Raw genomic sequence first — 24609 nt, 5'->3', positions numbered from 1 at the left:
GTGGAAAGAAGATCAGAAAACTGGTTTCTCAATGACTGATGAAAATCTGATAAAGCAAATTAGAAATCAGGGTCCAGCACATATCAAACGGATATATCTTGCATTGATAGAGATTGACTCAGAAACAGAACTTGTTAAAGATTGTATGATAAAATGGGCCCAAAACATCCAAGAAGTTATCACAATGGACACGTGGGAAAAGATCTGGGTGAGGAACGTAAAATTTACACAAGCTCAAAATTTAAGAGAGAACTTTTATAAAATGTTTTATAGATGGCATTTAGATCCTAAAAAGCTTGCAAGTATGTATCCGAATTATCAGCCCAAATGCTGGAGGTGCAGTGACGAAGATGCAACATATTTTCACATATGGTGGACATGTAAGAAGGTTAAGGCTTTTTGGATAAAAATTTGGTGGAATATGCAGAAGATTTTCAAGCAAAGGATAAAGTTTTGTCCGCAACTTTTTTTGTTGGGTATAATTACAGATGTTACGGTTGTGGACACTAAGTTGATGTTGAACCTAATTACAGCAGCAAGACTCTTAATAGGTCAATATTGGAAGAAGGAGGAACTGCCGACTATAGAAGAATGGACTTTAAAGGTTTCTGACCTGGCGGAGATGGCAAAGATCTCGGCTTATTTGAAAGATCACTCGCAAGAACGTTATATTATGGAGTGGAGAAAATGGATTGAATATATCCAGAACAAATATGGGACTAAAAAGTTTCATGTAGCATTTGAATAAGTCTTCCTTTCTTTTTTTTCTTTATTTTTTATATTTAATATTAACAGTGCTTGTAGTTATCTTATATGAGCTAGAGAGCGATAGATTTTAGAGTTTATTGTTGTTAGCATATGGATGTTCATGATGTTTTTTTGTTTTTATACCTTGTACTTAGCTCTGGGAAGTCGGGGGGGAGGGGTAGGGAGGGATGGGTAGGGGAGGGGGAGGGGGGATTGTTAAAGATAAAATGTATGTTAAAACTTTTCAATAAAAAAAAGAAAATATAAAGCACTATATTAAAAAAGCAGATTTACGAAAAATTCCAGAGAATATACAAAATATTTTAAATGAAAAAATATCAATGATGGAGATGACAGAGGCTATTAAAAGTCAAGCCCAGACGGACTACCCATAGAGTTTTATAAATCTCTACAAGATACTTTAAGTTCAATAATGGAAGAACTATATAATGAAGTACTTTTAGAGGCTAAAATACCAAATACATGACAGAAGCTAATATCACTTTAATACCAAAGAAGACTCAGACCTGACGCAAATAAAGAATTATACATAGATCAACATCTTTATTAAACGTGGACTACAAAGTTTTTGTTTCAATAAGAGCAGAAAGACTAAATAAATTTTTGACTGAATTTATACATACATATCAAAATGGTTTCCTACCTAAAAAACAAATAAAAAATAACCTAAGAATGATTTTAGACATTTTGGAATACTATGAACTTCACCCAGGGAAACAGATGGCGTTAATATTTCTAGACGCACAGAAGGCTTTTGACAACGTAAACTAGCAATTTATGTTTCAACAACTAGATGAAATGGACTTTGGAAAAAACTTTATAAATATAATCAAAACAATTTATTATAGACAAACAGCTAAAGTAATTGTAAATGGAGTTTTCACAGAAAATTTCAATATTAAAAACGGCACAAGACAAGGATGTCCACTATCTCTATTGCTATTTATACTAACATTGGAGGTATTAAATAGAAATATTAGGCAAGATATGGAAATTAAAGGACTGGAAATAAAAAATGAAAAATGGAAATGGCCGGTATCGCTCCTCATCCTGGTCCCCATCTGTGGTTCTGGGGGGGGGGGTACTGCTGAGGCAGCAATTCCTGTTCCATTGGACGGCCCCGGGGTTTCAGGTGTTGGATCCCCTCCGTTACCTTTCCAGTTACGTCCCCAGGCGCTGCCTCGGTTGCGATTCTCAGCTCTCTCCTCCCTCAGTGAGCTCAGGGTTGCTTTCATCAGATCAATGGCCTTTTCCAGGATCCGCTCCTCCTCGCTGGCGTGCAGGGAACTCTCCATCTCTTGCCTCCATTCCGGTTGGTGGTTACTACGCCTCAGGGTCGTTGCTCCCGAAGCCTTTTCCCACTCACTTTTCCTTCCAACGCCCATCGACCACCGGGGTTTTCGGTCGTACTGCTCCACCGCTTCTTCCCCAGGGGAATATGCTGCTTCAGCTTCCCATCGTCTCTGGGATTCCATTTGGGGGGAAGACTCCCCCTCCATGGGGCTTCCCTCCTCTCTTGCTTCGTCGCCAGACATTGCATTTGTTGCAAAGTCCCCCGGTAAGGTTTTCCCTTCCAGGTTTAATTTAATTTAATTTAATAATTTGATTTCTATACCGCCCTTCTCCCGAAGGACTCAGGGCGGTGAACAGGGCAATACACAATAAAAATCAAATACAAAAATTAAAAAACCATTAAAAAACCATTAAACATCATGCCCATAAAATCAATACATATTAAGTTAAAAACTAGTTTTAAAAACCCAACCCCATCCCGTCAGACCAGGCCAGCTTGTTCGAAAAAGAATGTTTTAAGATCGCGCCAGAAGGAGCGAAGGTCGGGGGCCGTCCGGAGCTCAACCGGTAAGCGGTTCCAGAGGTCTGGTGCGCCCACAGAGAACGCTTTCCCCCTGGGGGCCACCAATCGGCATTCTTTGATCGGCGGCACCCTGAGGAGGCCCTCTCTGTGGGAGCGCACTGGACGGAGGGAAGTTGACGCCTGTTGCAGGTGTTGCCGTAGGTAATCCGGACCCATGCCATGAAGGGCTTTGTACGTCATAACTAACACCTTGAACCTCACCCGGAGAGCAACCGGTAGCCAATGCAGCTCGCGTAGCAGAGGTGTAACATGGGAGTATCGGGAAACTCCCAAGACGACTCGCGCGGCTGCATTCTGCACCAGCTGGAGTCTCTGGGTGGACCTCAAGGGCAGCCCCATGTAGAGAGCATTACAGTAGTCTAGACGAGAGGTCACGAGCGCATGAGTGACTGTGCGCAAGGCATCCCGGTCTAGATAGGGCCGCAACTGGCGCACCAGGCGAACCTGGGCAAAGGTCCCCCTAGTCACAGCTCCAATATGCTCTTCCAAAGAGAGCTGTGAGTCTAGAAGGACCCCCAAGTTGCGGGCCCTATCTACGGGGGGTAATAGCTCACCCCCCATGGCCAATGATGGAATAATCGGAATATCCCGGGATGCCGGCACGAACAGCCACTCAGTCTTGTCAGGGTTGAGTCGAAGCCTGTTCCTCCCCATCCAGACCCGGACCGCCTCCAGGCAACGGGACATCACGTCGAGGGCATCACTGGGGTGGTTTGGGGTCGAAATAAAAAGCTGGGTATCATCAGCATATTGGTGATACCCAACTCCAAAACCACGAATGATCTCACCCAGCGGCTTCATATAGATGTTGAACAGGAGAGGCGAGAGAACCGATCCCTGAGGAACTCCACAAATGAGAGGTCTCAGGGTCGATCCCTGCCCCCCTGCTAACACCGACTGCGAACATCCCAGGAGGTAAGAGGAGAACCACTGGAGAACTGTGCCTCCCACTCCTAACCCTCTGAGACGTCGCAGCAGGATACCATGGTCGATGGTATCAAAAGCCGCTGAGGTCTAAAAGGACTAGGACAGAGGAACAACCCCTGTCCCGAGCCCGCCAGAGATCATTCACCAGCGCGACCAATGCCGTCTCCGTGCTGTACCCGGGCCTGAAACCCGATTGGTACGGGTCTAGGTAGTCAGCTTCCTCCAAGAACAAAGGGAGCTGATGCGCCACCACGCTCTCAACAACCTTCGCCAAAAAGCGAAGGTTGGAGACCGGACGATAGTTGTTTAAAATTGCTGGGTCCAAGGCAGGCTTCTTGAGGAGGGGTCTCACCACCGCCTCCTTCAAGGCGGTGGGAAAACTACCCTGACTCAAAGAAGCAGTAATCACTGCCTGGAGCCAGCCTCGTGTCCCATCCTGGGCTGAATAAGTCAGCCAGGAGGGGCACGGGTCCAACAAACACGTGGTGGAGCTCAGCTTCCCCATGATCTTGTCCACTTCTTCAGGGGTCACAGGATCGAACTCTTCCCAGATTAAATCGACAAGACCGCCCGTATCCTCTTCGTCAGACTCTGCCCAGTCGGAGTCCAAACCGGTCTGGATCCGAGCGATTTTGTCCGACAGAAATCGACTAAACTCCTCGGCTCGACCCTGCAAGTGTTCCTCCCTCACCTCCTGATTAAGGAGAGAGCGAGTCACCCTAAACAGGGTGGCCGGGCGATTATCTGCGGACGCAATGAGGGTGGCAAAGTGGTTAGACCTAGCCACCCTCAATGCTGCGAGATAAGTTCTCGTAAACGACCTTAGTCGTAACCGGTCGGATTCAGATCGGCTGGACCTCCAACAGCTCTCTAGGCCCCGTCTCCGACGCTTCATCTCGCGGAGCTCCATGGAGAACCATGGGGCCTTTTGGGATCTGCGTCGGGTCAAGGGCCGCATGGGTACAACTTGGTCGAGTGCCCCTGTGGCTGCCCTTTCCCAGGCTTCCACTAGGGCATCGACCGAGCTGTGAGCAAAGGAGGCAGGTGGGGGCCCAAGCGCCGTTTGGAACCGCTCAGGGTCCATAAGGCGCCTAGGGCGGAACCATCTTGTTGGCTCAGCAACCCCATGACAGGGAGTGGCAAAACGGAAGACCATCCACAGGAGATGATGATCGGTCCATGACAGGGGTGAATTAATTGGGGAACCCCCCCCAAGATCATCTAACCACCGTCCGGATAGAAAAAACAGATCGAGCGTGTGACCCCCCCTCCCGTGAGTTGGGCCCAGAATAACCAGCTTCAGGTCCATGGCCGTCATGGAAGCCATGAACTCCCGAGCTAACTCAGATGATCCCCCCAGGGATGGTAGGTTGAAGTCACCCAAAACTATAAGTTTGGGGAACTCAACCACCAACTCTGAGAGGATATCAAGAAGCTCAGGCAGGGCTGCTGCCACGTGTCTAGGTGAAATATACACCAGCAGCAAGCCCAACTGAGCTCTGGGACCACATCTCAGGAGGAGGGACTCACACCCGGCTATCTGGACTATGGTGGCCTCCCGCGGACATAAGGTCTCCCTCACAACAACTGCCACTCCACCGCCCCTACCCTGAGCCCTAGGCTGGTGCAGCACCCGGAAACCTGATGGGCTAAGATCAACCAGGGGGACCCCGCCCTCTGGGCCCAACCAGGTCTCCGTAATGCAAGCCAGGTCCGCATGCTCCTCCTCAATCAGATCGCGAATGAGAGGTGCTTTATTCATTACGGACCTGGCATTGAAATACACAAGCCTGAGCTCAGGTGGCTGCTCATCCTCGCTCCCGGTACCACGTGCTGAAATCAGAGGGTCGGAGCGCATCACCGCTTGAAGACAGCGGGGACGCACCCTCGGGTATTGATGTGGCCCTCTGTTCCTACACCTGTGGCCATTCCCAACCGCCGTGGGAATAAATAATCCCACACCCCGCCCCGGGGCCCCGTAAGCCCCCAGCCCAGCCCCTACCACGGCGCGATCAGTCCCTGACCTGGTCTGAGAAACGGTTGGTGGAACCCCCCTAGTTTCCAACCGAGCCGATAAGCCCACCCCCCTCCCTAACCCCTCAAAACATTTAGCTAAAAAACACACCAGGGGCCTCTTATTAAATTTGGGAGAGAGGCTCCTGTCCCTGCCCAGCCATCTCTCGAGGTCCCAATAATTGGGTCCGTCATCAAGAGGCACGATGGAAAAACAGGCGGGTCGCACCTAGGAGAGGGGGGCACCCCTGAGCGCCAATAAGGCTGTGCTGGAGTAAGATAAAACCATTAGTCCGGGGGAGTCCAGTCAGGCAGTCCATCAGTCAAAAGTTGGAAAGCTGAAAAGTCAAAAGTGTCCAATTCACCAGCTCCCTGCCACTGAGCTGGGTACCAGTCAGATGACTCCAGGATAGAACAGGCACCTCCCTCTCACGAAGGGCCCAGATCTACGATGGGATGGACAATTGCCAACTCAAGAAGGCATACCTCCCTAGATCTCTCACCTCTAGGGAGGCAGCAGATGGTAATTGGTTGGTACAGATGATAACATATACGAGCCGCCCTCTCTCAGAGGCTCGTCCAAGACCTTCTTGCTTCAGTGGGGACCATAGAGAGAGAAAAAGAAGAACAGCAGTTATCAGGATTAACCTGAGGGTAACCATAGTTAAGTTGGAGAGCAGAGTTCATCTCAAGGTGGGAAACGCAAAGCGGGGAGAGCAGGAGACGCAGGATAGCAGATCGATGGACCCTGATGCAGGGGGCTGAAAGCCGGAGGCAAAAAGCCCGTCGCCCAGCCAGCCACACACAGCACCAGAAGTCAGGCAGTCCCACGCCAGCCGCAGGCCTCCCCGGTCGAGAGCAGACAAGAGTGACTTCAAACAGACCTCCACAGACCGCGCAGGGGCCACGAGCCAGCAAAACGCTCCCCATTCCGCTCGCAGTCGATCACTCCACCGTTCTATTCTGAGGCCGAGTCAACCTCCATTACTAAGCAAACAGGAAAATCGGAGGCCACTCTAGGCCGCGGCTCTATCGGCCCCGAGGATCTACCATTCGGAGCCCTCCAAGCCGCGGCTCCTCCCAGCTCCACCAGGGCCTCCGAGATGAAGACACCGAAGCTTAGTTGGAAAATGGAGGGCTGCAACTCCAACTGCATGCCGACTCTCCTTCTCTCTCGGTTCAATCAACTCTCCGAGCCACGACAAAGAGGAAAAACATCTCCGCGGGCTCGGAGGAACCCCAAAGGACCGGTAAGGACGCCAAAACTGGAGACGCTCCACGGAGCTCAGCCCAGCACCTCCGCCATCATGGGCATGCGCAAATTCAATTGGTTGACAAAGGTTGACTCTTAAAGCAGATTCCGTCTACTGTCAGGACCCACCTCAATCCACATCTTAGGAAATAAGAACTCTTGGATGCAAGTTTAGTCCAAAAGGAAAATGTTTACTAGGATGGAATCGATTGTGGGAATACAAGACGGAATCTGACAAAAGTTACATTTCAATCCTATATAAAGCATTCCCATTTCAGCCCCTCTCTTCATCCATTTGGTCAGGCTCTCATCAGTTGCTAGGTGTCAGGTCCTTCCATGGGAAAGGGAACTCTCCTTGGTTTTATGGTTATTGCTTTCCTTTTCAGTTGTAAATGAAGATGCAATCCAGACCTGTCTGTCCCCCTCCTTCCCCCAGTTAAAACATCCCCTGTTGTTTGAAAATCGCTTTAGTAACCATCCTCTCCCCCCCCTCGGAGAGATGGCAGAATCCCCAGAAATAGCACGTTGTTCTACCTATACAATTATGAAATGTGATATAAATGGATTCTGACCTATCATGGTGGCCATATCTGCAAATCCAAATGAGATATGGAAAAGATGTTAAAATATCTGGATTTTATAAAGAACAGATAGAATTACTGACATCAGCTGAATATTACTGACATCAGCTGAAAAATTGATTAAGAAACCTTATAAATATATGCTCAGTTTAAAGATGGAAGAGGAACAAGTTAAAGAAACAATGATAATATGGGCAAAGAATTTTGGACATAATATAAAGGTAAAGGTTCCCCCGCACATGCGTGCTAGTCGTTTCCGACTCTAGGGGCCGGTGCTCATCTCCGTTTCAAAGCCGAAGAGCCAGCGCTTGTCCGAGGACTTCTCCGTGGTCATGTGGCCGGCATGACTAGACGCCAAAGGCTCACGGAACGCTGTTACCTTCCCACCACAGTGGTCCCTATTTTTCTACTTGCATTTTTACGTGCTTTCGAACTGCTAGGTTGGCAGAAGCTGGGACAAGTAACAGGTGCTCACTCTGTTATGCGGCACTCGGGATTCGACCCGCCAAACTGCCGACCTTCTGATCAACAAGCTCAGCATCCTAAGTAGAAAAATGGCAAAGCCTTTGGGAAAGAAATTCTAAAATAACAAAAGCGGTAGTGTACAAAGAAAATTTATACAAAATGTTCTATAGATGGCATCTAACATCCGCGAGGTTACCAAAAATGTTTAAAAATATATCAAGCAATTGTTGGAAATGTAAACAAAAACCAGGCACTTATTACCATTTTTGGTGGACATGTTCTAAGGCCAGAAGATTGTTGTTAAGAATACATACATGGTTAGAGAAAATGACAAAAAAAGCCAGAATTATTTTTGTTAGGCATAATTGTAGGAAATTATGAGAAAGAGTGTATATATTTAATTTTACATTTAAATGCAGCAAGAATTGTATTTGCTCAATATTGGAAAAATGAAGATCTACCAACGGAGGAAGTGTTAATTAAAAAAATTTTAGAATGTGCAAAAATGGATAGATTGACATTGAAAATGAAAGAGAAAGAAGACTCAGTTTATTTTAGAACATGGCTTTTATCATTGGCTATAAAATCGAGGTAGAGAGAAAGGAACTTAATATATATTAGCAAGCTAGGTACTGAAGTCAAGACAAAATATCAAGCACTTGTGATTATAAAAAACTTTTATATATATAACTATTTTTTGAAGATTTCTTGTATTTTCTGTTGTTTGGTATGTGGATGTAGTTGTGGTTTTAATGTACAATAAGTACATAAAATTGGTTTCACTTGATTACATTTAAAAAAAGTCTGAAGTCTAAAATCCTTGTTTTCCTAAGGCCAAATATCTCAAGATAAAATTTTGTTCAAAAATGCCTGGATTGGATTCTGATGCTATTTCAGTCCAGTTTCATTATTCTACAGTAAACACCAGTAACTTATATATATAGCCAGCCACAAGTATTGGTATCCCTCCACTTCTCCCCAAAGATTCCCAATTTGATGTGAAAAAAGATGAAACTGACACAAGGAAATGGCATCATCCATTCTTAATCCATAGCGCATGGAGCAGACTCTTAGCTTTTGATGGTGACTTAAAGTATTCTTGATAATAAATGAAATAAGTATGGACATAAGTACTGGTACTCCTTAGAAATTAAAACAATATCACTAGATTTTAGTGATCATTCCAGAAGAGTAATTATTTTAATTGGTAGTGTACGAGTCTTCAATCCCACATCAATCATTAGGACTCTCTAAATGGAGAAAAGTACTGATTTGGCGTTCTTTGTATCATTATGTACAGCACAGCGAAGGAGGACAAGGGAAAGGAAAGCAGAGTTGCCCAAGGAGGATGAAAAACAAGAGCCAAGATGGGGAGGGTAAAGAGGCTGCAAACCGAAAGAGCCATTCCTGTGACTGTGGTTGTTCAGATGATCAAGGAAATGAAGGTCCCTGGGACTGTAGCCCTTCTTGCCTGCACTTGGCTACAATAGAAAAATTGGCCCAGACTGTACAGAAGGGTAATTTAAATAGTGGAGAAAAAACCAAGGAAGGCTTCAAAAATATCCTGGCTAAACTCCATAAGGTAGTTTTTGATTTATGACTAATCACTTATGGACCGTTTGAAGTTCCAACGGACCTACTTGGCAGGCACTTATGACCTGAATTCAAATTTCTGATGATTGCCTCCCAGCAGACATGTGAGCGCCCTTTGGGTGCTTAGCAACCAGCCTGTGTTCACGGAGGTTTGCAGACTCCTGCCGTCATGTGACCACTGGATAGGATAGGATAGGATAGGATAGGATAGGATAGGATAGGATAGGATAGGATAGGATAGGATAGGATAGGATAGAAGCTGGAAGAGACCATGGAGGTCTTCTAGTCCAGCCCCACACTCAAGCAGGAGGACCTATACCATTTCAGACAAGTGACTGTCTAGTCTCTCCTTAAAAACTACCAGTGATGAAGCACCCACAACGTTGGGAGGCAAAAGCTGTTCCACTGGTTAATTGTCCTCACTGTCAGGAAGTTTCTCCTTAATTCCAGGTTGCTTCTCTCTTTGATCAGCTTCCAACCATTGTTTATTGTCTTGCCCTCTGGTGCTTTGGAGAATAATTTGACCCCCTCTTCTTCTTTGTGGCAGCCCCTCAGATACTGGAAGACTGCTATTATATCTCCCCTATTTCTTATTTTCTTTAGACTAGCCAAACCCAAGTCCTTCAGCCGTTCTTCGTAGTTTTACCAAAACAAACAAACAAACCCCACCAGCATTTACTTCCAGTTTTCAGTAAAACTGGCTCATAGCAAATACAGGTTCACTAAGTGATCATACCAGTTGTTCTATTATGATAATTTGAGTACCTGTTCAGCAATATAAAGTTTCCCCATCTATCACTGCCTGACTAAAAGTGGCCTCCACTGTATACAAATATGGTAGGTAGGTAGGTAGGTAGGTAGGTAGGTAGGTAGGTAGATGGATGATGGATGGACGGATATAGACAGACAGATAGATAAGATAAGATAGATAAGATAGATAAAAATGGTATAAGACCAAGGAAGACCCCACTTCTGAAAGAAAATAAAAAATCCTGCATGTTGCCAAGCCGTAATCCTTGTAGAAAAATGTTCTTTGGACAGATGAAACAGAATTAGAACTCTTTGGGAAGAGGGCACAATGTAATCAGAAGATTATCAAGCATTCTGGACAAAAATATAATGCCCAGTCTTAAAAGCTACTCAGTCATAGGTGCTGCAACAGGATAATGACCTAAAACATATATCTCAGAAAACCCAAGAACGGCTGAAAAACAAACACTGGATAGTTCTGAAGTTGCCAGCCATGAGCTATGATCTGAATCCCATAAAACATCTGTGGAAAGAGCTGAGACTCAGATACCTGGAGCAGTTTGTTCAAGACAAATTGCCAGTTGAGAGGTACAGAACTCTTATTCAAAACTATATAAAGTCCTGATTTTCTCAGAAGGGACTCAGAAGGGAAATAGTGGGTTAGAGGTATCAATAATTACCTCTGTGCCATCTTTGTCTATTTTATTATTTACAACTATATGTCAAGTCATATATCAAAAGCAAAGTATCAACTCTATTAACTATGGAATAAAGAATGATGGAACAGGTACTTATTTCCAGCTCAACGTATTTCACAGCAAGCTGTGATTCTCTGGGGGCAAAGTAGAGGGGTACCAATACTAGGTGTCTGTGTCTGCATACAAACATTCATATATACAAATGCATGTATATACAGATATACATTCCATTTCCCCTTTTTTTTCTAAATTGAACATTGTTTATTAAGCTGCCACAATTTGTAAAATATCTAGCTTACACAGAGCTGTATCACACATCCCTTTAATAGTCCAATTTGGTCAAGAGATAAAATTATCAAATTGCATACTGCCAGCATAACTCTAAAGAAGCAATTTGCCTCAAGTGGCTTTACAGAAATCTGATAAACAACAGAGGAAGCAGAACACCAAGCTTATCCCTTTGCTCGGGTTGAAAAGCCAATGTCTGGAAATCCAAGCCCTGCCCGATTCACCTTTACAAAGGAATCTGACACATTCCAGAAACATTGCTAGGTTGGCTGTGAGGAGCAAACGTGGATGTCATTGAATCACAGGGTTGGAAAGAACCATCTACCTGCCCCAGGGGCTGAAATCCAGACTTAAGCATCTCCAACAAAGACATGGCCAGCCTCTGTTTGACTACACAGAGTAAATAGCACCTCACCTCCTCCCTTTGTAATCGGTTCCACTTGCACTAAAAAGTCTGAAAAAAGGTATTCTTAAAATGACCAGATCTGCACCAGAAGCCTCAGCAGGTTGACTTGGTCCTGCTATTTTCAACCTGACTAGATATACTAAGACATGGCCAATCTACAGAAGGCCCCAGAAATACTTCTTGAAATCATTAAGTTCAGACAAAGTTACTTTGATTCACTGGCTATATGTAACAATCCCTTTTCCCAATCATTTTGCTCTGTATCAAAAACATTACTTACTCTTCCTATTTCTGCAGTCCAAGAGACAACAATTGTGTTTGGAACGGTTGTGGATAGTCGCACCAGTGAAGTAATGTTGATTGGTCTGCTTGGTCGCTTTGGTTCAACCCCGTTTTTAGTTGGAGGAAGATAGCCCTGAAACACCATAATTCAAGTTACCATTAGGAAAATGACTATGGGAAGCAACGTCTCACTTTTTGTGACCTTGCTTGAGCCCACATCAATATTTGAAGTAGTTCATTATGTCCCTTTTGTTGGTAGGGAATTAAGATGAGGTCCATACACCCCTAACTTCCCTTAAGAGATACATTGATTCACAGATAACTATAACTAGTCAAAGACCAGCAATTCTTTTCATACTACAAAAAAGCCAAGACAATACGGAAGAAGAAAGTCAATTCTTGGGCACTACTGAATGGAATATGTTATATGAGAAAAATCAAGTTTTTATGTTTTTAATTTTTTTTAAAATTCCACTTAATATACACAGAGGGCTTGAAACAGATGACCTGACCAATTTTGCCTAGTTCAAAAGCTAAGCAAGATCAGGTTTCATTGGTACTTAGTTGCAAAAAAAGATTCAATGAACATGTCCACGAAGTCACCAGGAGGTGAGCACCAACTCCTAGGAGACCAATGTGTATGGGATGAGAGATTAATAGGACACCCCAGGGCAGTAGGCTAAACTGGGAAGTAAAAATAAAGAATCATATAAGGGAATAATAACCACTTCCATATTGTTAACAAAAAAGCTAACTAGTCATGTTTGCAATATCACCAGAAATTGAATTGACTCTCGGGAGACTTTGCCTCAAAAGAACTGTAAGTAGAAGAGACAGAATAACTCAAGTAACTTCTGCATGTCAACAAATGCACCACTGAATGCAAAGATCAAGACTATAAGGACTTTCCATCTATTATACCACAAACCATCTAGATAGCTCCCACATGGATTATTTTATGAAAAAGAAGACTATAGTAGTCAGATTTGGGGAGACACTTACCGGAAGGCTACAAGGTTTTCCATTAATTTTCACACAAAGATTTGGTGGGAAGTGATCTTCTTGTGGGCAACTGGTTTCAGATAAGCAAAACCTAAAGATATGACGAAGTTCAGTTATATGTTATCGTATATTTTATTTTTATCCCATAAAAATAACTAAAGGTGGTGAATATACCTAATACTCTTTCCTCCCCCTATTCCCCCCCACAACAACAATCCTGTAATTATAGATATACATAGAGGTATAGGTATACATATAATGAATGTCATTAACTAATATTGTGTGGAAGGTTTTCAGTATTTAAGAGACCTATCTTTAACGTGGAATCTAATCTCCTGTGAGTCACTGTACAGGTAGTTCTCAATTTATGACAACTGAGCCTGAACTTTCTGTTGTTAAGTGAAACATTTGTGAGTTTTGCCCCATTTTTATGACCTTTGTTAAGTGAATCACTGCAGTTGTTATGTTAGTAACATGGTTGTTAAGTGAATCTGGTTTCCCCATTAACTTTGCTTGTCAGAAAGTCATAAATGCGGGATCGCGTGACCCCAGGACCGTCATAAATATGAGTTAGTTGCCAAGCATCTGAATTTTGCTCATGTGACCATGTGAACGGTCGTAGGTGTGAAAAATGGTCATAACTCTCTTTTTTCAGTGCCGTTGTAGCTTGGAATAGTCACTAAATGAACTGTTGTAAATCAAGGACTACCTGTATTATACTATCATACCAAGACTGGAGGGTGGCATATTATATCCTCTTGCAGATATAACATTAGAGTGGCAACCTTAAGCCAATTACCTCCTTTTAATTAGAACTCAAGTCCACAAGATAGTTTTAAACATCTCTAGGTTCCATGCTCCATTTTACCTTTTGCTTTGTGACTGCACATAAAAACAGGAAAGCGATTGAGGATATGACCAACACTGCCAAGGTAGCTATAACACATACCAGATGTCTGGACTTCAACTCCCAGAATTCCCCAGCCAGCATATGCTGGTTGGGGAATTCTGGGAGTTGAAGTCTAGACAACTTCTGCTTGACAAGGTTGAGAAACACTGACATATACAACATGCTTTCACAATTCCAAATACACCTAGTGACCAAAAGGCAGGAGAATCTTGGCTTAGGTATCTTATTAGGTTGTTGATGGCTGCCATCTTGGATTTCTTAAATAAAAGGTAAGGCAGAAGTATAAAAAACAATACTTTTGAAAAGGAAAGTACAGAATGTGTAGAATATGTAGATCTTAATACTTTTACTACTTATATTTTCTCCAGAACAAGCCTGCCAAATTTTATAGAAAAGGGAACCACCAAGTATATTTCCCACTCTTTGGGGATTTTTGCTGCTACATTGGTTCATCCTTAAGTAAGATTCTCCAGCTTAGAGTATAGCTCCAACCTACTTACAAATCAGGTGTTCCTTGTCAATGCTTAATCTGCAACACAGCCTGAGCTAGATCTCCTCGAGGGTCTGAGATGGTGCCGACCCAAGATGTTGGCAAAACAAGAGCCAGGTCTCAAGGGACATAATTCTGCCTGCAGAATTCATGGAGCAGCCAACTTCTAGCTTCTCACAAATACTGCTTAGGAGAACAAGTGGTTACGAAATAGCGATGGGGTAACAAGTATCGCTTTCTCATTTAGCAACCACACTTCAGACTGGCAATTTGGTTGTTAAATGAAGTGGTCGTTAAGTAAAACCGTAACCATTATGACCTTATTTGAACTTTCCTTTGCTTTACAGACCGGCAAAGGTTTTCATCATTGCTGTAACTGTGAACAGTCACTAAATGAGTCGATCAAACACAGAATACTGTACTTAATTATAACCCAACAAATAAGCGAACTTATATCAACTCAAGGCAAAAAAGGTGGGTTATGCTTAGATCTTCACTTAGCAATTTTCTTTCGTGCTGAGCTTGAAACTTCAGCTTGGATTTAAACATCAAAATTGCTAGGCAAAGTATTAAGTATGAAATAAAAAACCCTCACTAGAACTAAGTGCTACTTTAAAAATAGCCATTGAACTGCATCAAGCGCTGTCAATTGCTCCTACATTCTCTTCTTGAAGGGAGAGACGGCCTATGGAGGAACAAGCCAGAGAAAAACCCAGTTTCTCTGCTAGAGCTAAGTGAAAGCAACCGGTGAAGGAACTTTGGTGTCCATTAGACCGACTGGACTATATATCCCCAGCTAGATTAGGCACGATATATAGACAGAAGATGATTAGACAATCCTGAACCACTGGATAGGCTAAGATGTGGGATGATTGGCTTATACTAGAGGGCAGAAGAGAAAAAGATAAGGGAAACAGAATAACATTAAGTAAGGGAACATTTTTATGCACAGTCACTATCAGTTGGCATAATTTAAGCCAACAGACCCAATGTTTGGCACAGAATGTGAAGGAGAAGGGAAACAGCACATTGCAATTGGATTATAGGAAAAACAATTACCTTAACTGGACCTGCACAGTAAAATCACATTTGGTTCCAGAAATATCCCTAACGAAGACATTAAACACTGATTAAATACAGTTCGTTAAAATAATGCATTACATAATTTAAACACGTAAAGCTTGAAACAGAATATGCTAATACCAAAGTATGTTGAGATGCACTGCAAAAGGCACATTCACCAGATCCAGGTTCCATCCTCCTCTTTCAAGCCCTTCCCCCTTTCTGAACAGAATACACTGACAAATAGCATTTATAAGGTTCTGGCATCATTTTAAATTATGAAAATGCACATACTCTGAACATGCCTCAGGGTACTCATGTGCCTCCCAGTTAGTAGCTGTGTGTGGGCAACAGTACATTGCCTTGCAAACAGCCTACATAGAAGAGCATGACCACACTTGGGATGAGTTAGGCTTTGATTGCACTTGTGGCGTAAGTGGCCTAGACTTGTGAACTACTGGAACGGCAAACAAAGTGTAAAAATGCCACTCAGACAGCAAAGACTTTTTTGTCTGGTTGTTGTTTTATCTAACAAGAATCAAAAACTCTACAGTGGCTTGGAGATGCAAATGGTGACAGAACCAACCAAGAATTCTCCCTCCCTCTCTGGAATGAGAAATGGGCAGTACAGGAAAAGGCTTGAGAAAATGGTGGTGGAGCCCAGAGAGTGGGAAATGATTCCATGCTCAGAAGAAGAAGGGGATGTTCCAGAGAAATCTTACGGATAGAGCCATCAAGGATGCTGGCAAGCAGAATTCAGTTTACTTGGATAGAGAAGCAACTGTTCCAAAGTTTAAAAATAAAGATTTCTTTGTTGTCTTGACAGAAGCTGCAGAGGGCAGATTGCGGAGGCAGGGAAGTTTGCAAAGGCGATCATAAAAGAAGCAACGGCTCTGCTTGTTAAGAATGTACTGTACCCTCCAAATTTGGATTCCAATTTACTAAGTGTTACTTACACAGCTCCAAAGGGATACGGAGTAGGATTTGTGGATGGAGGTTGTTCAGTAACAGGCAAGATTGGAGATTCATTGTTGAAGGATCAAAGTTCGAACCTAGACTTTTCAGAGTGCATCCCCAAAGACCTGAAAATTTTCTGAAAAACCAGCTGAGCTTTTTTTTTTAAGTTCATAAAACAATGTAAATGGAGAAACTGCATTGAATTCTGGCACAGAAACTAAACCACTGAAATACAAACAAACCAGACAGAAACAAAGCAAAAAACTAACCAGACAATTCAAAACTGCAGTGGCCAGTTGGCCAATCAGGGCTGCTCTATGTGTTTATAATGAAATATCCTGAAAAATGGCATGCACAAAATGTAAACAGCATAGAAAATGAAGCACAGCATAAGCGGCTAAGAAAATCTACAGTGATCACTGAGTCAAGTGGAGAAAACCTGAGATCTGTGATGTCTTGGTCAAAGGATGCTGTAGCATTTTTTCTATCTGATTTCTATCTGATAAGGCACTAGGGGAAGAGATCAACCAATTCTGATATTTTGTTGCTTATCTCAAGAAATAAATCTGAAAAAAAGTCAATGGACTGAAATTTATAAAGACCAGATTTATGATTATTTAAAGAACAATGGGATTACTGATAAGAAATATATCCCCTTTATAAAAAATGGATTATAAATAAGAAAGAATTGTCAATTGTTGGGCGTGTGCTTGAACTATGCTAATTGATTCAAGCCCAATCAAAGTGGTGGAGAGAATCTATTTCAACAGCTAATGACATTCAAAACAGACTAACCACACTTTTTTTAAAAAGTCGCTCCTTATAAACTGTGGTTCAACAGAAAACACAGTATAAAACGCACTGATATGCTTTGACCTAAAACAGATCCAATATGCTGGCTGGGCAATTCTGAGAGTGGACATCCATAAATCTTCAGGTGACCAAGGCTGATCCTAAAGCTTACGGTACATTCTCAAAGCAAAATGTAAGAAGCTGGACTGTAGAAGAGATCAGGGCATACGACAAGCACAAAGGACGAAGCCTGGACCCCACACCCAGGGGAAAGATGAAACTAGAGTTTCCTCTGATGATAGTAAAGACAGTAAAGTCAGCTGGAGTAGAGAATCAGGATCTGAACCCAGGAACCACCAGTTTCCACAATAATCTTCTCCAGTTTCAAACCAGCCTTATAGACAATGTTAAGGCTGAGGCTACAGAAGTCACAGGTGGCTGGTGAGCATGATCCGCAGTTAAGGTACCCAGTCACTTACCAAACAGAAGGGGACTAAAGGTCAGAGGTGAGGGGAGATGACCCAAAGCCGCCAGCTCATGATGCTGAGAAATGAAAAGAAGCTGCAAGGTAAGAGTAATGTCCCTCATGGAACTACTTGGTGCTGTTTCGAAGTTTAAACTTTTGACATGCAGCAACTCTGAACTAAGTGGACCCAAACAGGATCAAAGACAGAACTTGCAAATCTACACACTAGAACTTGTTCCTCTATTATGGTAGACCAATCAGTTAGTCCAGCAGAAAGAAAGCTATAAAATCACTATTCTCTACTGAGATTGAATATATTTTTAGTTAGGGAGGCCAGCCACGAAGCCAAGTCTAACTGAAGGGCTGACACCAGGTGAATGTATAAGTTGCTACGAGACTTTGAAGGTAATGAAGCCATTCCTGTAGCAATCTTTAAAAACAAAAACCCTACATTTGATTTTCACAACAAGAAAGGATTAATTTAAGAGTAAAGAACATTCATCTGATAGGTGGGATATGCAAGAGTAAAGAGCTATTTGGTGTGTAGCAGTGTGCTACAGAGCCAACGTTGGTTAATGCAGTGACCTTTTTTTTTTGCTTTTCTCTCTTCAAGGTATAGTTTAGATAGAAATGACATTATATACAATGCTAGATGTTGAGACTTTGGAAAGAGTGCAGAGAAGAGCAACAAAGATGATCAGGAGGCTGGAGGCTAAAACCTATAAAGAACAGTTGCTGAAACTGGGCATGTCTAGTTTAATTAAAAGGACAAGAGACTTCCGGTTTTGCGCAGTAGCACAGCAGACAAGGGATCGCGAGGCTCCACACCCTATGGCCAATTTCTGCCTGAAGTTGCCCCGTAAAGGCAACACAGAAGTGGGGGGAGAAGTCCCACCAATTGCGGAGACAGCAGTCAATCTGATTGATTTGGGAAAAGCCCTCCAGAAACCAGCAGGAGAAAGGCTAACTTAACTTCTTTTTTTATTGAAAAGTTTTAAAATACATTTTTAAAACATATACCCCATCTACCCCATCCCTCCCATCCCAACAACCCCCCCCCCAACTTCCCAGAGCCAAATACAGGGTATTACATCATACAATCTTACTCTAAAAGGCTAGCTTAACTTCTGAGTCTAGCCCAAGCTACAAGCAACCAAAGTCAAAAAGTACTACTTTAAGCTAACTGTAAACAACATGTTTGGAACTGGGTAAGAACTGTGATTTTCTCTCTTCTATTTGAAAATTGATTTCCTGAAGGGAAAAAAAAACCAAGAAGCAAAAAGCCTCTGAAAGTGAGAAGGAGGGGGACCTTTGCCCCACCCTCCTGCAGATGGAAGCGGCGAATTAAAGTTTTCAGGGGGAACAGAAATATACTGAAATGAAAGGAATACAAGTTTGAAATCGGTGGAATCTGTTAAGATTTTCCTTTCATATCATGAAAATAGAAGTAAATAATTACTGAAAAGAACTGGTGCTGACATCTAGTGGTGGATGAAAATATACAATAGCAATTGCTCTATTACAGGGACTGGCAAAGCCGAGGAAAAGATAAATTTGATTTGGGTGCCTTTCAATGTCTTAATAACAGAGAACAGTTGTGACAAAAAAAGAAAAAAGAAAAGAAAAAGAAAACATTTTGGGCTATCTACAAAGTGAGAATTATAAACTCTAAAAAAAAAAGAATTGACCTCTCTGGATTACAAATCACAACTGTGACTCTAAAGCTATCTGCAGAGAAAGGGAAACCCTGATTTTTGGCTATCATGGAACAGAGATCTGCAGAAAGAATATACCAAGAAAAAACAAATACTTTCCAGAAGGAGATCTATGCTATGATGCAACTACTCCAAACAACAATAATCTCAAACCACAAGGAAATTAGAAATAACTTTGAAAACATAAAGACATTTCAAATTTAATCTTACAACATAACATTTCTCAGAAAATAGTGAGCAGACAACTGAATGAGACTGAGGAGAGAGGTTTTAAGATGGAATTTAACAACACAAGGAAGAATGACTTAACCCAGATGGAAAAAAATTTACAGACATGGATATTGGACATGGAAAATGTTAAGATTTTAAGAATACATTTTAAGATTACAAAATGAGTTCGAGGACAAGAAAAAAGATTTGGCAAAATGGATTTTGCCAGGAGAATTTCGAGAATTTGAGAGAAGAAAGAAAGAAAGAAAGAAAGAAAGAAAGAAAGAAAGAAAGAAAGAAAGAAAGAAAGAAAGAAAGAGAGAGAGAGAGATTTTCAGTGAATACAAAGGGGCAAAACCTTCCTATAAAAACATCTTACCTGTTTTGTATTTTGTATCTGCAACAATATTTATAAGATTATGGGAAGATTCTTTGATTCAGTGAAGCATATTGAACAGGAAAGATGTTGGGCAAAAAAAATGCTAAAGTGAGAATTAAAAAATTAGATGATGGGAATTACCAAGGGAATATTTGAGAATTAAAAATCTGTTGGAATATGGTTAAAGAAATAGAGATTTTGAATATAAATGAAGATTAGCTTAAGAGGGATGAACCCCTCAAGTAACGTAATATGCCTTTTTTTCTTTTGTGTTTGGTTTTTTTGACGTGAGAAATATAAAAATGTTGGGATGGTTTATATAAATAAGAAATGTTTTCTCTGTTTTGTCTTTTTTTTCTTATTTTTCTTTAAGATATGAGAAATGCAAAAATGGCTTGTATGAGAAAAAAGACTTAAATAATTAAATGTAACTAATTTTGACAAAATCTTAACCAGTAAGAATGCTTTGAATATTGTGGGGAAAACAAATTTAAATAAGAATTTTGCAAACAGGATTTATGACGGGCAATCAAGATGATCAATATAAAGAAACATTGTATTAATGTGCTTATTATTTGCAGAAACATGAGAAAAATGTCTATATTTGTCATTTATTTAATTTAAGGTTGGCAATTATCGGAAGAGGAAATCAAGTAAAGCTATTATATGGATTATAGAATTATAGAAATTGTTATTGTTTTTTAAACACTAACCCAGACAACACGGTGTTTACCAAATATTAAGGTGTATGTTAAAAATCAATAAAACATATTTTAAAAATAAATAAATAAAAGGACCAGGGTGACGTGATAGCAGTGTCCCAATATTTGAGGGGCTGTCAGAGAAGAGGGGGGGTCAAGCTCTTCTCCAAAGCACCTGAAAGCAGGACAAGAAGCAACAGATGGAAACTAACCAAAGAGAGAAGCAACCTGGAACTAAGGAGAAATTTCCTGACAGTTAGAACAATTAACCAGTGGAACAATCTGCCTCCAGAGGTGGTGAATGGTTCAACACTGGAAGTTTTTAAGAGGAGACTGGACAGCCATTTGCCTGAAATGGTATGGAGTTTCCTGCTTGAGCAGGGGGTTGGACTTGAAGACCTCTAAGGTCTCTTCCAACTCTTATTCTGACATGTATTTCTTTTTACTTTCAATGGACCTTAATGCCTAGTCTATTCCCATTTATAAGCAGTTGCGCTAAGCCCATTCTCTGCGCCCAAAATAACTCTACTATGAATGGCTTCCTTTTCAAATGGGATATTCTACAATAATTTCTCAGTATTCTTCAGCTTATGTTCAGGAACACATCCTCAGAAAAGCCTCCTATTAACTTCAAATTTCCAACAATTCAGAACTAGACTCTTCAAATTAATTAATTTTCATTCTGTCATATCAGAATGATGCCTATGCATATTCTATTTAAAATTCCTCCCATCTAACTCAATCTCCAAATCTCTATTCCTTTGCTCATTCCAAAAACCACTCCTTGAATATTAAAGCTTTACACGGCAATTCTATCGTACCCCAAGACCCCTCATCCTCATTAGGAATGCTAAAACCTAGAAAAAAGTCCTGCTCCACCATTATAAACACCCCTCTTAAAAAGTTTATCACACTTTGGAAATCAGAAGCATTGCACTCAAAGGGTGTGATGACACTTACATGGAACTGCTGATCTGCTGCACTTGCTGTGGAGTCAGGGCAAATGCAAAGCAGGTTTCCCGAAATCGCTGGCTATTATCTGATGCTAAAGAGAAGTCAAGAGGAGATTAAGTGAACATGAAAAAAGGTTATTTTTCTTTATATAGACAATTCTGCCATCATTTTAGGAAATTTAGCATCAACCCAACCTTGGCTTATCTCCTAGGGCAGTGTTTCCAACCTTGACAGCTTTAAGACTGGGCTGGGAAACCCTGTTCTAGGGGTTGATACTTCTCACACGATATATACTTACCTTGGAAAAGAACTGGCATTGATTTCAAAAATTACTTTAAAAAAGAAAATATAACCTGACACACTGAGCCATTAAAAAAGACAGTAATGTTCTGATTGACAAAACAGCTTGGAGGAATCGTGAGGGAGAATCCATATTTTAAGCATTAAGCTTCAACTTGTGTGGCTTGTTATTACAGTGCACTATATACATTCCCTGCATGACTAAGAGTGCAGAAACTCATTCACAAAGATCTGATTTACATCCTGAAGTCTCAAGTCATTTGATTAAGTGTGAGTCATTAAATACAAATTATCTCGTCTCATAACATAAAACAAACGCTTGTAGAACAAAACAAGGAAGAATTGGCAGAGCCAAAGGGGATTATGTTCTACTAACCAATAAGAGGATATTTTAATTGAAATGCAATAAAGAGGAGCTCAGCATTTACTTTCTTTTGCTCTGCTAGCTTCAATGAAGGAGATGGATAGAAAGAGGTTTCTTCTAAGATTTGCAAAACTCATCATCTAAGCCCACCATTCAGCTTGTGAGACGGCAGAATTTCAGCCAAGCTAGGTTAACAAGCTGCATTATTCGAAAGAATCAAAAACAAAAACAGGAAAAGGAAAAGGAAAGTAAGACAAATGTATCACTAAAAATTATTATAGATCAAAAAATGAAGCTAGCCAGGACTCTGACACTGTACCAAAACCATTCCTGTTTGAAAAATGCATGAGAAATCCTTTGGGGCGGGGGACATATTGTTTAATACTGCAGATTATTTGGGAGGCTTCTACCTTTATAAGCATGCTGAATTGTTGGGAGACAAGTAAAATATATAACATATAGAGAGAAAGAATGTCTGCCCATAATTATCCTGTAAGGCAGACATGTCAAACACAAGGCCCGGGGGCCGGATGCGGCCCATGAAGTGGTTTCATGTGGCCCGCGAAGCCATCCTGGAAACAGTGAGGGAACGGCCCCCACTGCCTTGGCCCTGGCCCAGAGACCCTCCTTCTGCCAGAGACCCTCAGATCTGTCCCACTCCTGCCCAGGCCCCCATAGGCATTCTTGATGCGAACGATGTAGAGCTGGCCACGCCCACCCAGTAGGCCATACGCGCTCTAGCCATGCCCACCCAGTAGGCCACGCCCACCCTGGCCACACCCACCTGGCCCCCTGAGGGCAACCGCAATGCTGATGCGGCCCTCAGTGAAATTGAGTTTGACACCCCTGCTGTAAGGTACATATGACTGAAAACCTGCACCTCTGTCTGAGGACCAGTCTGAAAAATCTAACTGCTCTCGTGTTGGTGGCCCAACATGATCCCCAGAGGCCAGGTGTGTCCAACCTTTTGGCATGCCTGGACCACACTGAAGGAAGAGGAACTGTCTTGGACCACAATAAAACATATAATACAGTTAATGTATATGATTAACTTCCTTTATTTGGGGGGATCTTATGGGGCCGCACTACTAGCTTCCAGGCCCGCGGATTGAACATGCCTGCTGTGGGCTCTGCTTTTAGAGGCCTTAAAACAGACTCTTCCGATAAACACAAATATAATGCCCTAAATATTAGAGATGTATTTATGAGAGGCTTGTGGATATTTTTTATAAAACATAGTTACGATTAGAGCAGTTTATGATTAAGAGATGCAATTAAAACTACACAGAGCAATGTTTGAAATCTGAATATAATATAAACTTTGAGAGGAAACAATCCAAGAATCCTCTTACAGTAATTTACAGATATTATATTAACAGTTCCATTATCTTCAGTTAAAACAAGCATTTAATGACCCGTCATCTCCTCCCCCCCCCAAAAAAAAGCCAGAGGCTAAATATATCACTGAAATGCTCCTCCGGTAACATATTACCATACTTTCTGAATTGGAAAAAAAAATCCAGTTAACCATTCAGAAATGTTTTCACATAGTCCTAGATGAACATGCAATGTTCTATCCCAAGCAAGCTCTCCAACTCAATTCCAGTGGCCCTCAATTCTATTTATTCACCGAGAGCACTTTCAATCTTTCCTTGCAAATTGGCCATTGCTAAATAATTAAGAGCTTATTGCAATAACTCAGGACAAATTGTATTGCAAAGTTGCTATTTGCTGGAATATTTCACGGTACAATAAAATGAGGAAGCATTTTTACTTTATACAGTTACATTATGGGACACTTATTAACATAAGAGGTATATTAATTCAAGAAAGCCCTACTATATCTTATCATAATTTTCAGTGCTTGATCTCCATCTTTGCTGCACTCTATTAACTAAATATACAGTTTGTGGCATACCACCAGCACTGATAAATTATGATCACTAATAGTCAATAACACTTGCTAGCTTTATCAGATTTATAATACCTAACAAGGAGAGCACTCTGTTAACTTTTACTTCTACAAACATAAATCAAATCTGTTAATTTCTATTTGTCCTCATACCTACATGATAGTCTAGGACAGAGGTAGGGAACTTTGACTTTTATGACTTGTGGACTTCAACTCCCAGAATTCCTGAGTCAGCATGGCTGGTTCAGGAATTCTGGGTATTGAAGTCCACAAGTCATAAAAGAGCCAAGATTCCCTACCCCTGGTCTAGGAAGGCAATGATTTTCTATTTAGATTTTAGTCTGATTGTAATGCAGTTTTCCTGCCACAATAGTTGGGCACAGTCATGGAAAAGGGCAGACATATGGAAGTTTCTTAATTTCCCCAAACTACAGTAGTTTCACAAGCTTTTTTGCCACTCAATGTCCTTCTCACCCAAGGACACAGGACTTGCTTC

General features: G+C 41.7%; 1 protein-coding gene across 5 annotated transcripts in view; it reads right to left on the bottom strand.

Annotated features, from left to right (window-relative positions):
* PIAS1 (protein inhibitor of activated STAT 1) overlaps nucleotides 1-24609 on the bottom strand; it is a gene marked incomplete at its 5' end in the record, with an annotated part of 88469 nt that overhangs the window by 11664 nt on the left and 52196 nt on the right. For all 5 annotated transcript variants that reach the window (XM_083371528.1, XM_083371530.1, XM_083371529.1 and 2 more), the window contains 4 exons: nucleotides 11898-12032; nucleotides 12902-12992; nucleotides 15361-15408; nucleotides 21544-21628. In XM_083371528.1, coding sequence (XP_083227654.1) covers nucleotides 11898-12032; nucleotides 12902-12992; nucleotides 15361-15408; nucleotides 21544-21628 — 359 coding nt within the window. The remainder of the gene's footprint in view (nucleotides 1-11897; nucleotides 12033-12901; nucleotides 12993-15360; nucleotides 15409-21543; nucleotides 21629-24609) is intronic.

The sequence above is a fragment of the Vipera ursinii genome (genome assembly GCF_947247035.1).
Source record: "Vipera ursinii genome assembly, chromosome: 11".
Lineage (NCBI taxonomy): Eukaryota > Metazoa > Chordata > Lepidosauria > Squamata > Viperidae > Vipera > Vipera ursinii.
This window is presented reverse-complemented; position numbering and strand designations above follow the sequence as displayed.